This window comes from Plasmodium inui (assembly GCF_000524495.1).
Source record: "Plasmodium inui San Antonio 1 unplaced genomic scaffold supercont1.12, whole genome shotgun sequence".
Classification (NCBI taxonomy): Eukaryota; Apicomplexa; class Aconoidasida; order Haemosporida; family Plasmodiidae; genus Plasmodium; species Plasmodium inui.
The window spans coordinates 285,450-301,245 of NW_008481846.1; the positions used below are offsets into that span (position 1 = coordinate 285,450).

Sequence of the window (15,796 nt, forward strand, 5' to 3'; positions counted from 1 at the left end):
GTGAGTTCCTGGCGAAAGGCTTCCTCTTGGGCTCCTTTTTTTTCTCTCTCTCTTCCGCGTTTTTTCCTGTTCCGCTTCTTTTTCCCCAACTGTCTACTCCCTGAAGGGTGGACCCGCCCATACACAGGCAAGGATGACTGCCCGGTGGGAAGCAGACAGGGGAGGGTCTTCTTGCCACTATCAATTTTGCATAAAGTGGTATAGCATTTTCTTGAAGGTACAGCGACAGATATTCTCCCCTCACGAGATCCTCCCCTTGCTGCGCTTCTCACACGTGTGCAATTGTCACGATGGATTAAGGCATCTTTAAACATGCAGCAATTACAAATGGAGAGAAAGGAACGCTCCCTTGGACATGCTTACAAATTTTAAAGCGCGTGAAGGGGGGAGGAGCGAAAATATATACATACTAATAAAAAACGGGGAAAGACAAAAATGGCGAGGGGCAGGACGTGCAAAAAGGATAAACGGCGGGAACAAAACTGAGGGGAAAATCGCCCAGGAAAATTGCCTCGTGAAACTACCTCGCAAAAGCGCGCAGGAGAATATACTAAAAGGACGAATTGACAAAAAAAAAAAAGTAAATAAAATAAAAATCAACATGAATGTGAAGAAAACAAAAAAAATCAGAATGAAGCAGCTAATTGCCGAAAGAGGCCACCCATTTGGAAACACACAAATAAACATAAAAGGAGCGACACGAAGACTTTCCAAAAGGAGATGGCGAGTTTATCTTGTGAAAAAACAATGGCGAAAGTAAGCGCTTGAGGGATCCAATTGGTGAAGTTTTTTTTTTTTTTTCTTACCTTCTCTGTGGATCTCCAAAGAAGCGGTGTGAAAGGAAAAAACTCGTTTTATGATCCACCCCGTGGGAAAGACTGCTGCCATGCTATCGGGCTGTGCTACCCCCCCTCGGGGCGATACTGAATTTTGTGTCGCTCCCAGTTACAACCATCTTTGAGGGGTGCCTATGCTTTAACTGAAGGAGAAGGCATCCGAGCAGGGAGAATAGAAAAAAAAAGGAAGAAATAACTCCCAAGGCGTAAGATACAAACACACACAAATGTTTAGCAAAATACAGACACCTGAGTGTTTATTCCCGGTGTATGATTCATTTTTTTCTCGTGCATCTTCTCCCCCTTTTGGTAATCCATTTCTTTCGGTGGACCTCAACAAAGTGGACATGAAATGCTTCGTCGTGTAAAATTACGTCTTTTCCTTTTTTATAAAACAGTGACAGGGTGGTGGAACAACGCTTCGGAAATGTACACTCTTTTTTTTTTTCTTTAACTCCCTCAAAATGGAAGAATTAATTTGAAAAGAAGTTGATTAAACATTTTTTTAGCACAATGAGTGTAAGTTTAAATGAGAGTCTTTCCTTTATTTTTGGCACTTCTTCCCTTTTTTGGGACTTTCTCCTTTTCTTTACGCCTTCAAAAATTCGTCCCTTTGGGGGGATTGCCCCTTCGCAATAAGTACACTGTGGGTTGTGTTTAGCTGCTCCTGCGCCGCCCCCTCCCCCATCTCTGCTGCGCTGAAGATTTGTTGCCCATCACTTGAAAAGGAGTCCTCCGTATTTTGTTGAGGAGGTCCCTTTCCGCAGTCGCGGGAAACACAAAAGCACGTGCCCCTCTCCATGCCCATTCGCATATGGTTGATACGGTCCGCGAACGAGACGCATCGAAGCAAATGGCGCAGTTTATCAGCTGGGAGGAGCTCCGCCAAGAAGGCAAAATTTGCACAGAAAATAGTAAAGACGACGGATTATCCAACTGTTGGTATTTCACCCCTCCCACCCTTTTTTTTTTAATGCGAAACTTCGAACAGGAATATATACACACACAGGGGTACGAAGTGTAGCGCACGAGGTAGATCATTTGCGGGGGGATGTTTTACCTTCCTGTCTCTGTGTTAACCGTGCGGTGGACAGTTGGCAGGACAGTCTCGTCCCGTTCCGTCCCACTTACAAGGAAAAACGTCACCCGCTTGCAAAAAAGATGAAGGGAATATACGTGAATAAAAAGATGCAGCACATTTGTGTGAACAAAAAAATAAGACAAAATGACATTCCACAGCTCCGAAAAATTGTAACTTCTTTTGTAGAAAGGTACCCCCTCAAAAGGGGGGGAAAAATACACCACCTGAACAAACACCTATATGTAACTCTCGTCGTATACATCGTTATTCACCGGAATGGAAGAAACTTGGCCAACGTTTTGACTCGCTTCTTAAATGGCTTCATTCTTAAGTACCTTGGCTCGCTCTTCCGCGTTGTCAGTAACAATCTATGCAAGCGGGGAAAGGGCACAGAAGGGAGAACGCACAACGGTGTGTACTGCACCCACTTGTGGCGTTCGCTCCACCGTAGGGAGGCACTCTCAAGAAGCGCCCTAAGGTATGTCTTCATAAGGGCCCATTTGATAAGCACGTATAGTATTGTCTACGCATATGTGAATGGCACTGTCGGGCGGGGGCTATCTTATCCCCGCGGCCAGCGCACCAGATGGGGGCGCCACCACGGCGAGCACTACCCCGTAAAGGGTAACCTGTGGGGGGATAACCTGTGGGGGGATAACCTGTGGGGGAATTTTACCCAGCGTGTAGATGCGCGCCTCCTTTTCTACCTGGCCAAGTATAGCCCCGCCCCCCAGCTTCAGGAAGAGTGGCTTGAAAAAAAGGGAAAAGATGCACACTTCAAAGCAGTGGTAACCCCTTTTGATGACCCGAGAAGGAATTCCCCCCCTGGAAAGGCAGAGACAATAGGAAGTAGCCACACCTACACCCTCATCCGTCCATCTCGAAAACGGCATTTCGTTCTGTGCAGATCTTTTCATTCGCGTGTTACACAATTTATAAATCGAACGAATGGCATGACTCTCAAGTATAGGACTGGCGGGAAGGTCATGGCCCACTTCCTCAGTTCTCTCCAAGGAGAGACATTCAAAAGAGAGGCATCTAAAAAGTTCGCAAATATAGTGAGCTGCCAGTTTATGAAGCATCCTCAAGGGGTGCCACATCCACGTGAAGGGGACCAAATGGCTAAGCAGTGGAATAGCAGAGGAGGTGAAGGTAGTAACTCCACTCCATTGAGCAGCATCCAGGGGGGGAACACCACTCATCGAAGGAGACACATCAACAAATTTTCCAGCGTGCTGATCAGAGCTATCTTAGGCAAACATATGGGAAGACAACCACCTCAGTTGGTTTGTAAGAAGCAGAAAGCAGATTACTGTAATAAGTGCAACAGACGTATCAAAACTGGAGACGCTCATATGCGAAACACCGCGAGAAGGTTTAGCGCTAGACGCAACAACTACACAATGCACCCAGTCAGCTCAAAGGAGGACACAAATCAGGAGGATTTCTACCCCGAAATGGAGCTTCTTAAAAAGTGCTGCCACTACCAAAGGGTGGTACTCCAAATGATAAATAGGCATAAAGAAGTCATGCAGAGTAGACAACACGATGAAGAGAAGAAAAATCACCTTAACTATTTTCTTTTCACACGAAGGGGGGATCTTGATCCGATACCCTGTTGGAAGGAAAACGGTCCAACATTCATGAGGAGAAAAATGACACTCAAGGGATTAAACGGTTGGCACATCAACGAGTGGGGTGCCTCCCACAAAGGGCTACTAAAAGGTGTAAGTGGGACTACTGTACATGCATCGCTTGTGTCCCATTTTAAGAGGCCAACGGGGGGGAAACTCAGCCCCAACGAACAGATAACCCACCTGATAAGGGGAAACACGTCCCTTATAACCCTCTGCGAGAGGGCTAAACAGGTAGTGCTTCTCATCGAAGGGGAAAAATTTGAAGTAATCACGAAATGGATGCAGACGATGAAATGTTTCACGCATACGTACGGGGAGACCTTTCTAGCAGTACTGCACCTGTTGCGACCGCGGGGCATGGGTTCCAAGACACCTGCTGCTCTAACAGTTCAGCGTAGAAGAGGGAACTCTACAGGAAAGCAGCACAAACCAGGTGGGAACCGCTTAGGAAAGAAGTACCCATCACAGATTGGAAGTTACTTTTCCCCCGAGAAGCTTCACTCCTTTGTATACCTCTTCCTGCGAGTGTTCACCTCGTATGTTTATTTGCTTTTTCACGCCATGCGCAAATACAGGAGGGACGTCAAAAAGAGGTATATTCTGCTAAAAATTGCAATTATCAACAGGGGAGGCACATCCAACAAAAGGGGAAAGCAGAATGGAGTGCCAATCGAGACAGGGATGAAACTCCCACTCGCAACAGACGTGGTGATTACCAAAAAGGGTGAAGGGGAATACTACCAAAGCCTCTTTATCTCGCTCATATGGAAACTTTCCAGCAGTTCTGACGTTCCATTTGTGCCACTTTGGAAGAATGGACATCACGTGAAGGAGGTAAAACCTGTTCTTGTCTACCTCCTTGAAACGCTCTTAAGAATCATAAACAGGAGTCATCAGAAGAGGGGCAACCCCCATTTGGGAAAAAATAAAAATGAAGATTGCGCAGGTGGGGCAAATTGCACAGATCGCACAGATTGCACATATGGCACAAATTGTGAGGTAAATCTCGAGCGAGTGGCACACCTGGTGGAGGAGCAAATTCTGTGCATATTTTTAAAAAAGAAGTTTTTTTCCCACTTTGAAGAACTCCTCATACATGGTGATGAGACTGGGGAGGGGAGGCCCCCTAGTCGATGTCCCCTCAAGTGGGCAGAGCCTATTGCTCACCAAATTCTGCACCAGGGGAGGAGCAAACGGATTTGGCTTCGAAAATATTATAAGATGTATTTGCACTTCCTGAGGTATATCGAAAGGGGTCACATTTTCAAAGGCGAAAAAATGGTGCCCCTCCAGAAGAGACACTGTTTCTCATTTCCCAATGGGGAGGAATCATTTCGAGAAAAAGGAAAAGCGACATGGTTGTCCCATTTTAAAGAAAAATTTGGAAAAATAAAAAACAAGTTTTACATACATATGGGGAAGAAGTACTTTCTGCTTTTCACCATCATGTGTTGTGCAAAAAGGTCCCAAGGGGCCACCCCCTTCTTGACGATATTTTTAAAAATTTTGTTTTCCCTATCGGAGCAGAAGAATTTCCTTTTGCAGTTTTACTTTTACAAGGTGAGAATTTTGGAATTCATCCTGCACTGTCTCGGAGAAAATGGCAGCGGTGACCATTCCGACGGCGTCTCACCCAAAGCAGTTGACATGCGAAAGCAAGGGGAGGAACAATCTCTTCGTATAGGGAGCAAAAGTAACACCAGTGGGAGGGAAACAAATAAAGAAGATAACCACCTCTGCATTTTGAGCCCCCCGTCAGGAAACCCTAATAGTGTAGGAAGTAGAAAGGTGGGGAAAGAAATTTTTGTTCGCCCCCTTGCATTAAATCGTCTTCAGAACCGCTCCCCAAGGTACTTCATCCAGAAGAAGTCCCCCATTTTGGAGGAGCAGACCAACGAATTATGCACCTCGCTGTCCTCAGAGACACGTCATGATCACCAAGATTGTTATGTAAATTCGGCGCGCAGAACTAATGGAAAGGCACACTCGTCGAGGGAAGAAACCGATTCGGTAGCGAGATATGGGTCAGATTGTCCAGGGGAAGACAAATGGGCGAAAGTTGCACCGATTGGGAATGCCCTCAAAAATATCGATGTTTCCACGTGGACAATCCTCCTGATCTTTTCCCTCTGCACGTCCTACAGTAGGAAGGACCTGAACTGCTTCTACTTCAATGAGAATTATTACGGTCAGAATGAACACGTTCTAGGCAGATTTTACCACCACATCGGCCTCGCGAGGGGGAAGACGTTCAGTTTTCCCAAAATTCCCCGCAAGTACGCCCCCCTTGACGAACTTATAAACGCAGAAGACATACCGATCATGAAGGTGCTGCAGCTTCATTTGAGCCAACAGAATGGACAAAAGCTTCTTCGCCGAGTAAAAAAATTCATACAGGGTAACGCCCCACTGCAGATGCTGTACAACCTTGCTGTGGTTAGCGATATGAAGCATTTGCATTTTCTGAGGAAAATAAATGAAGACGGGAATGGAACGGTACACTTATGTTCGCATTCAATTTTCCCACATAAAGCATTCATTATAAAGTTGATAAAGATACAGAAGCATGTCAACGAAAATTACGCTTTTAAAAACATCTTCGATGAAATAAAATGCCTCCGAACATTTAAACATGTGCATGGCAGCATATGCCAAATGTACCAATACGGGGTTAAAAAAAGTGGCCATTGTAGGACCTTCACTTATTACATACTAATGCAGCATTATGATGACAATTTAAAAAATTATATAAATTATTTACACGAATATTACTTGCTAAGAAGAGAAAGAATTGTTCGTGAAAATGTGTTGCCCTTTGGGCGCCTCCAGGGAATGGACAGAAATGGACATTTACTGTTCAGGAAAGAAAAAATTTTAAAAAAAATAACAAATGAAATGCCCCAATGGAAGGGACAATACAGAGAAGGAAAATCCACAAAAATGAATTTATCATTATATTATGCCATGTTGAGAAAGAGCATCCGTATCAGGGTAACCCAGTTACAACACGTGACGTCTGTTTTGAGGTTGTTCGGACGAATTGTGCAAACCGTTATGCGCATACATAGAAGACAGATAATCCATTTTGACATTAACTCAAGTAACATTTTGATAAATTATGACAGATCTGCTGTGTCACCATTAAATGGGAAAGCTCCGTTTGATGCATCCCCACGTCGTCGGAATGGACATCACAAGAAGGGAGAAAATCCTCTCCAAATGGGAAACAACCCGTCTTCCTCCTTTTTTGCACCCCAGATGAGTTACCTCACCCATTCATGCAAAAAAATAAAAACAACAAAAATGGAGAGACGGGCGAAAAGTGGAAGCACAGAAGAAAATTTAAACCCAATGAAGAATAACACAACAGGGGGGATCAATCTGGACAGAATGAGCTTCGTGCCCACTTCTCACTGTTATGCTACAGCTGTCCAAAGGAAACATGTCCCCAGTATGGGTGAAGTTCCTAACCTTCCATCCATCGTCATTAACGACTTTGGAGAAAGTAAAGCCTTTTTCAGCAATAAGGATTTCCTATTTTTTCGAACATGCAGGGGAAACGAAATGATGGCTGCGCCCGAGCTGATGAAAATGGGTACGCGGAAGGAGAAAAGGAGAGGGGACACAGCCACTGATAACCACATATTCCGCAGCAGAACTGCGGGTTTAGCAACAAAGTGGCTGAGCAGAGAAGGAGCCCACAATCGAATTACAGCCAATTCAGCGAACTTTAAAATTGTTGTCCCAATGGGAAGCAGCCAAGCCATTATCGTCCTGAAGAAGAATAAAAAAAGTCATAACCATGTGGGAAGAAGCGACCCCCAGAGATTGACCATTCGGAAGGAGTCCCCATTTCGATATTGCAAACAGATTGACGAAATGAAGAGACTGCTAAAAAAGAAGCTGTTGAAGAGGCGAAACTTTCACAGGAGAAGAAGAGACATCCAAAAAAGCGACGTGTGGTTACTTGGCTTTCTACTTTTCGAGATGATTACAAATGAAGCATTAACAAATGAGTGCAACATCTTTTTGTACATAAAGATAGATCAGACGAAAGACCTACTCGATAAAATGATTAACAAAAAAATTGACAAGAATTTGAAGAAAATTAAAAAATTTTTCCATTTTTTTTTCCAGTTTGACGTGAGGAAGAGGAAATCCATCGACGAAATATATGCACACTGTGTTCAGCTCTATCTTTATTATGACGCAAAGTTAAAGAGGCATAGCGAATTGCTAAAATGGGTGGAGGGGACAAGCGTGAATAATGTCTTTCCAGGGGAAAAACCTCATATGCGCAATGAGGACATTGTCTTCCCAACGCGAGGGACGAATATTCTACGGTTTCCCCCGCAACAGGTGGTAGTAAAAAGGAACGGGAGTTACCCACTCCACACTTTGGAGTCGCATGCCCATCTCGTTACAAATTCTCAGGAAGGAAATGAAATTCGAGCCAGTGACAAACATAACTTCGTCTCTTATATCGTTGTGAAGAACGGAAAGTACACAGAGCTGCCTCTCAACGTGCGTTACCCATCATGTGCTAGTCGACGCCCCTTCCAAAGGGTGCAATCTATTCAAAATGTGCATTCCGTTCGAAATATGCAATCTGTGCGGAATGCCAAAATGCTTCTCCACGGGCTGGCCACACATAACGTACTGAAGGTGGGCAATGTTTACCTTATTGCTCACATGGACAGGGAAGCAAAAGAGTTTATCGATTTGCCCCACTTCGGAGAAGGCCCAGTTTTTGTTTTTCCCCCCAAGATGAATCAACAGCTAATTTCTATTTATAACCAGAGGAAGAGAAACATCACGCATATTCCCACTTTGTATTTAAAAAAAAAACTCTTTTATAAGAAAAACAAACACACAAAAAATGAATTTTATAGGCATCTTAACAAACTTACGGGGAGAGGTAGCCCCATGTGGAGCCACTTCTGTAAACATAGCAAAATGAAGATGTACAAAAATAAGATGAAAAGTTTTGCTCATTTTTTCTTTTTTTTTTTTATGAACATTCAGGTGAAAATTCATCAGCAAGCCAATTCGACAGATAAAAAAAAATTTTTTTTTTTCATTTTGGGCAATGAAAAAAGTGTGTACGATGTTAACTCCGTCGAGAAAATACACACATTGGAGCTCTACAATTTCGCAAACCTTTTTTTGTTTTTTTTCGTGTGTGTCACGTTGAAGACAGATCCAGTGGATTTGTTTTTCCTTTTGCAAACGAGCGAGTCATTTTCTTTGTCGGAAATGGACACGGATTTGCTGCAATTGCTTATGCGCACCTTTTTTTTAAGTTAACCCGACGGTGCTTCGCCCGTTCAACGTTGTGGACACGAAGAAAGGGCAAACCTAGAGATAAAACAGAAGCACGAACGTGTAATGGTACTCACACGCAGCAAAGTTGGGTGACAATTCTCAAAACGTTGTTATCTTCCAAGGTGTGGGGGGGGGAGGGACCCCAATTTGATCGCCCCTTTCTGTACGTCTCCATTTATCCACCCAAAATTGATGAATTAGAGTTTTCCTTTTTTTTGCGCAGTGTACTCAGTTACGCTAACCGTTCTTGTGGTGTACTTCATCAAGGGTGGCATTTCTGTGTTGCGCTGCTCCGTCTCATTTGGTCCTCGTAGAACGATTCTATTTTTGCTGAAGAAAATCACGCATTTATTCCGAATCTGCTAGGAACAAATCTGCGATAACAAAAGCGATATTTTTAAATTCGCATTTTTATGCAAGATTTTAACACTTAAAGAAAGAGGGTCACACCACATGACACATACACGTTGTGCAGACATCCACAAAGGGGACGCAGCTTAAAGGGGCGTACCTTCCATGGTTTTCATTGGCTGCTCTTCACTCGTCTCATCCATCATATGGTCGAAAATATAATCCGCTAGGGAGGTGTAGTCCTTGGAGCTGCAACGGGGAGGGGAGGGGCCAACCGATCAGTCAATGGGGACACAAATTGGCACGCAGGATGCAATGCGCAGTATTTGGCAAATCTCCGCAACAGTGTTCATGTTAAACGTTCCATGCAGAGTGTCAACAGAAGGGGATCTCCGTTGTGACGCAGTTCGGAAGGGGTCACACCTTTCTTTCCCTCCTTCTTTCCCTGTTTCTTTCCCTCTTTATTTCCCCCTTTTCCTCTTTTTCCCACGGACATTTACCTCGTTACATCTCCTATGTTGGAAAAAAAAGCAACTGAGCCTTTGGACAGATATAAAATATGGCTACACCATTTCTCCATATAATCGAAAATGTGGGTCGAATAAATGATGATGCAGTTGTGCTTTATGCATTCCTTCTTTAAGAACCTGCACAATGAATATGGTCGTTCGCATGGGTTGGCGGGGGGGAGAGTTCACCATAGGTTGGTACATGTCTCCGTTGGAGTGTGCGTTTTTTCCCCCTTTAGGGGAAGCATCTAGGAGGGAGGGTGGGATAACTCCTCATGTATCGAAATGCACGGGCGGACAGACCCGACTGTTCCTACTCCAGCAAGAGCTTCCGAGATATCAGGTCCAGCGACTCGGTTGCTTCATCGAAAATGTACACGTCCTTTCTCGTTACCAAGTTGGAAAGAATTTGAATTTTTTTCTTTTCCCCCTTTGAGGCGGAAGATATAAGTTTTTCTTCTCTGATTTCAAACAGTTTTAGCAGCTTCCTGTACCTCTTCGAGTCTTTGTACTTTGCGAAGAAGTCCTTCACCGTGATGTTCATGGCGTAGTCTGTGAATGGGGTGGGAAAACAGAGCGCAATGTGAAGTCTTTCTCGAAATAACCTCCAATTGATTTAACAAATGCGGGGAGTGCCCATTTGGGGGGGAGGGTCCCTTTTGGAATATCTCGCTCCTGAATAATAGGAATAGGTGCTTCTTTCGTCTTTCCTCATACCGTCGCTCCACCACTCCCCGACGAAGCCGATTCTTCTTGACAGCGTGGTGTCATGAAACGCGGGTTTGTTGAAGACCAAAACGGATTCCTCCCTTACGAGCTGTGAAAGGGGGGAGGGGGACCTGCGTGTGCACACATATATACATACGTACATATATATATCCCTATATGCACCCGTGTGGACCTGTGTAGACCTCTACGTGCGCGGCGAGACCGTTGCCGCAGTCCTACCTTCCTCCCTGCTATGATGCTCAATAGGGTGCTCTTCCCCGCTCCGTTTTTTCCACAAACGACAACTCGCATGCCTCGGCCGAACGACAAATTCACATTTTCCAGTGCCGACGTCCTCCTGTTTCCTACTCGATTGTAGTAATTATAACTCAAATCGGTGATTACTATTTCGTTCATTTGGGGAAGAGAGGTCTATACAGAAACGAGTGTTGTTGCGACTTCTATGATCAAAGGGACTAGCCATATGCGTCAATCGTAGTTACGTGAGTGCTACATTAGGTGTTCACTAGGGTGGGAGTTGTCGAGGTTGTTTTACTTTACCACCCATGTTAAAGCCGCACAGAAAAAGGTGACGGAAAAAAGGGGGCTCAAGAGAGAGGCTAACAAAAGGATGCGTTGTGCTTATATACTTGTTACAAGTTCGCATTACATGGAGATGCGTTCCCTTTTTTTTTTCTCACTTGCGGGGTTCGGCTGAAAAGGTTGTCGTCCTGTGAGACCCGCTTGGTGTTGCAGCGATAGTGCCATAAAGTCCGATGCAGAGCGAAATCATTCTTCCCATTTTGACAATTTTGTTTTGGGGAAACTGTTGTTATCGTGCCGGGGGGAGGTGCACTCGACATGCTATCCCTCCGTATTGTTGCCATTTCCTTTTGCCATATATTTATTTTTTTTTCTTTTAAAATTTCTTTACTCAGGGCAGCCAGCGGAAACGATAATCCTCTCCCCGTTTGTAGTTTGCCAGAATTGTCAGGAGGCATTCCCCCCCTTGAGAGCTCAAACCAGCACACATAAGGATACAGCTGTGGGGAGATATTCGCCTGTTCTTTTTGTGAATCGGTCAATTTGGTCAGCGGACGGGATAGTTGGCAGCGACTTCTTCGGGTATATACCCATGCATTATATATAACAGCGTCACCCCCCTTTGAAATTGGCAAAATGAAGGAGCCTCCCCAATACCGGGTGAAAAGAATAAAGGACATCGAAACGCCAGCCACGACCATCCTGACCAATGACATACAACCAGAATATATCAACTTGGAGTTACTGCGAAAGATAGAGAAGAAGAAATTTATCCTGAACTGCCCACTACAGGAGGTATACAAAAACTTGGATATATATACAAAGGCGAAAGAATATTATTTTTCAAGACATGGAGGAAAAATGAGCAAGTCGTACCTTCACAGCTTCTCCGACTTTGAAAACAGCTACAGATATATGAACGTGAGAAATATTTTGACAAATAATTTTTCCATAAATATTAACAAAAACATAACGATGAAGCAGAATAACCACACGGTCATATTTTCCATAGACGACTTTTGCAGATGTGTCCATATCTTCGAGCCAGACATTTTCTGCATTCCATCGGAGGAGATAAAAACAAATGAAGAGGTGGGAAAGAAGAGAAAAATACGAATAATCACACTAATGGAGGAATTTTTAAAAAAAATAAAAAGTGTCAAGGATAACCAACTCGGGGGAGACTCCGTCTGTATTGTGACCGTGCCGTCCACTATCCATTTGGACACAGGCACGCTGGAGGAAATGCTGAATAAGTACGACACCGTCATTGGGGGGTATATGCTAAGTGGGATTGGTTACGACGAATCGAATGAAGAGAGAACCTGCCATTTGAATAGCATTTTAGCGGCCCTACCGACAGACAAGTTGAAGCTAATACAACTAAGTGTAGGCACCCCCATCGAAATTTTACACTCCGTTTATCACGGAATAGACATCGTCGAATCGAACTTCCCCTACGAACTGGCAAGAAATGGAAAGGCTATAAATATGCACATAAAAATGGAGACACTGCAGGAAAATTGCAAAAACAAACTGCACGATATCAACCATATCAATTTTGACAATAAAGACATCTTCATTATAGACTTAAATGATGCAAAATATGCTCTGGATTATTCCCCCATAACGGATAATTCGCCTAGAAATGAAACGAAGTCGTATATACACCATTTGCTCAAGTGCCAAGAGCTCACCGCAAATGTCGTTTTGTCCTACCACAATCTGTACATGTACAACTCGTTCTTTCGAGAAATTCGAACGCAGATAAGAAGTGGTAATTTTCTGGGTTACACCAGCTGGTTCGTCGAGCGGCACCAACTGGGTTAGGAGAAAGCGTCGGCTTTTCCTGTAGGTTGAGCGGTGGGCTGAGGGTAGGTGAAAATTTGGGCAAATTGGTGGAAGCGACTAGAGCAAAAAATGATGCGTATGCCGTTCGCCCAGCCTGCCCCATCCCAAATGAACATTGCCAAAGGTTAAAAACGTCGCAGCGGACGTGCCACATTGTCAAATGATCCCCTTTATAATGCGCGTACTTGTCATTTCCCCCCGCCGCGCAGCATTTTTTTGCATTCGCCCCTTTCCCCCTTTTTCGTTCCTTCGAACGATACGAACGTTTTAATAACAGTTTGTTTGCGTTACATTTGTGTCCTTGTGCCATTTGGTGAAAACTTCCCTTCATTTTCTGGAAAATCCCCTCGGCTAGTTTAATTCAATTTAATTCAATTCAATTTTGCTGCCCTCAGTGCCTCAAGGGGGGCGGGGGCATGCGGCCTCTACACACAAAAGGTGGGTTGGCACGATTTCCCCCCAAGAAACTCCCCCTTGATAGAACCACGCGTTGCCGACAGCCGCTACGGCATAGCCACTACGGCGCTGTACCAGTTTGTGGCAAACCCTACAGAAAGCCTGCCGCTATCCCCCTCCCTCCGTGCTTCTCCTTCCAGCGAAGATTTAGAATTACTTCAGGTAAAACAAAATAAAAGTTGAAAATTTGGTTCGCGTTAAAATTAATGAAAAACTTCTGATGAATATAAAGGGGGTGGGCGGGTGCGCAGACATGCACACACATACGTAAGTACACACACACACAGAGGCACTCAGATTTTGGCACCTGTGTGCAACAACATCAACACGTCCGCATAAGCATGCGAATGGAGATATGAAGAAACAGACACATGTGCGAATACACACCCTCTCGCACATACATACACACACATGGATAACCAGCTACTTGGCTATCATCATTTTGACGAACTCCTCGTAATTGATTTGGCCATCCCCGTCAATGTCCGCCTCTCGTATCATTTCGTCCACTTCCTCATTCGTTAGCTTTTCCCCCAAGTTGGTCATCACGTGTCTTAGCTCATCTGCACTTATGTATCCGTCCCCGTCTCTGTCGAAAACTCTGAACGCCTCAATTAGTTCCTCTTCTGTGTCCGTATCTTTCATTTTTCTCGCCATCAGGGTTAAGAACTCGGGGAAATCAATGGTTCCATTCCCGTCTGTGTCTATTTCGTTTATCATATCTTGCAATTCGGCTTCGGTTGGGTTTTGCCCCAGTGATCTCATCACTGTCCCCAATTCTTTGGTTGTTATAGCTATTAGGGGGGAAGGGAAAAAAAGAAAAATAATAATAATAAAATAAAAATACATGAACGGGTAATATATTTTTTTTTTTTTTCTATTTTGGCTAGCTGACTACACATTTTGACACAACACGGACGCTCGACTTGTGTTCGTTTTTTTCATTTTTAATCTGTGAACGAAAGTTCATTAGCAGCTCATAGTTCAATTTTCCACATTAGTCAATAATTAAAACGATTTTGGACGTCTGAACCGTTCTTTCGCGTGTAGGTGAATGTGTGTGCTTGGCAGCAACGCGGAACACGTGTCATGTGTCCTTTGCGAATGTCTTATGCGTCTTTCATATGCGTGTTATTGGATGTAAAAGGGAACCACGAAGCAGGAGCAGACCGTAGGGGCAAACAGCACAAACCAACTCGCATGCGCCGCCACCTGGGAGTGGAATTGTCTAGGGCCGGTTCGGTAGTCTCTACGTTTGGGCACTCTCGCACTTGCCCTTTCGCAATTGCATTTTCCTATGTGTATGTTCGCATGTTAAATTCGCTCGCGTATTTTCTATGTTTACTTCCATCGCCATCCTTGTCGAACAAGCTGAAGGCCTCCTTGAATTCGGAAATTTGCTCCTCCGTTAACTTGTCTGCCATTGTGCTATTCGGCTATGCAGAAAATTCGTGCAGAAATTTTTTATCCTCTGTTCCTTTTTCCCTCCTTTAGTTGGAGTTTAACGCATAAAAAAGAAAGGGGAATTTTTTTATTTTTCCAAAAATTGATATTTCGATTATGGTGTTGATATTTAGCTTCCGCTAAAGAAGTATTGTATACTTTTTTTTTTTTTTTAATGTGGGCAGGGAATTTGTTTAACTTCATCGATATGCTTTTATTTTTTTCTTTGCTTTTTTTTTTTTTTTTCAAGTACAAAATTGTTCGAAAATATTGAACGTAAAGAAAGAAAGGAAAGCGAAAGGAAGGAAAAGAGGAGCCAATTAAGGGGAAAAAAAAAAAAAATAAAAAACATGGGACGAACACAAAAAGCGATTTAAAAAGCGCCATGTACAAAAATGTGTAATGCGTATGAATGTCCTCCTGTTCACTGCGCAAACGCGAACCATGTAAACACACCTTTTATTTTTACTCAAATTTGCCTTTCTGTGCACATTTAAAATTCCCCCTGGTAAGAATTCCCTTTCCTAGCCAACGGCCGTCCCCATGTGCCAACATTTTCCCGTAACTTCACACTGCCATAGCGTATCGCCTGTTACTATGTGTGAGCAAACTAGGGGTTACCTTAACATTTAGCTTAATGCTTTTAAATTACTCTTTTAAGGGCGGAATTTCTGTCAGACTTTCCTCTTTCTGCGCAATTAATTTGAGGAGGGTTTCCCCTTCTTGCACCTAGGCGACAGGAGGGATTTGTAGTATCTGTGGTACTAGCTTCGGTGTTTGTTAAAACCAACTGTGCGAATTTGCAGAATAGCGATTTTTCTACACAGTCACGAAGTTATGATGCCCTGCTGCTATGCTACTATACTACTATTCCGTTACAGTGCCATACACAAAATTGTGCTCTTTTTTTTTACGCAGATTTGAACTTCTCAGCTCGCGCTGGACCAATGTGCCACGCTTCACGACCGCTGACGTTTGTTACTCTATTTTGTGTCACGGTAACATATCCGCTGTCTAGCATGGTACACCCGTTTAATTGGGCCATGGGCGGACGCG

At 43.9% G+C, this 15,796-nt stretch overlaps 4 protein-coding genes across 4 annotated transcripts; 2 read left to right on the top strand and 2 right to left on the bottom strand.

Moving 5' to 3' along the window:
* Positions 1-1,997: 1,997 nt before the first annotated feature.
* On the top strand, positions 1,998-8,861 carry C922_03106 (serine/threonine protein kinase; the record flags this gene model as incomplete). Its single annotated transcript, XM_008818698.1, has 1 exon — positions 1,998-8,861. One exon carries the CDS (start codon positions 1,998-2,000, stop codon positions 8,859-8,861), a length of 6,864 nt encoding a protein of 2,287 aa, XP_008816920.1.
* A 366-nt stretch (positions 8,862-9,227) lies between these two features.
* C922_03107 (ABC transporter ATP-binding protein) lies at positions 9,228-10,864 on the bottom strand (the record flags this gene model as incomplete). Its single annotated transcript, XM_008818699.1, has 6 exons — positions 9,228-9,253; positions 9,391-9,479; positions 9,731-9,877; positions 10,057-10,291; positions 10,457-10,556; positions 10,688-10,864. 6 exons carry the CDS (start codon positions 10,862-10,864, stop codon positions 9,228-9,230), a joined length of 774 nt encoding a protein of 257 aa, XP_008816921.1.
* Positions 10,865-11,626: 762 nt separating this feature from the next.
* Positions 11,627-12,820, top strand: C922_03108 (hypothetical protein; the record flags this gene model as incomplete). The annotated part of the gene is made up of 1 exon (XM_008818700.1): positions 11,627-12,820. The coding sequence occupies one exon, from the start codon at positions 11,627-11,629 to the stop codon at positions 12,818-12,820; it is 1,194 nt and encodes a 397-aa protein (XP_008816922.1).
* A 900-nt stretch (positions 12,821-13,720) lies between these two features.
* Positions 13,721-14,721, bottom strand: C922_03109 (calmodulin; the record flags this gene model as incomplete). Its single annotated transcript, XM_008818701.1, has 2 exons — positions 13,721-14,091; positions 14,643-14,721. The coding sequence occupies 2 exons, from the start codon at positions 14,719-14,721 to the stop codon at positions 13,721-13,723; spliced, it is 450 nt and encodes a 149-aa protein (XP_008816923.1).
* Between the last annotated feature and the right edge of the window lie 1,075 nt (positions 14,722-15,796).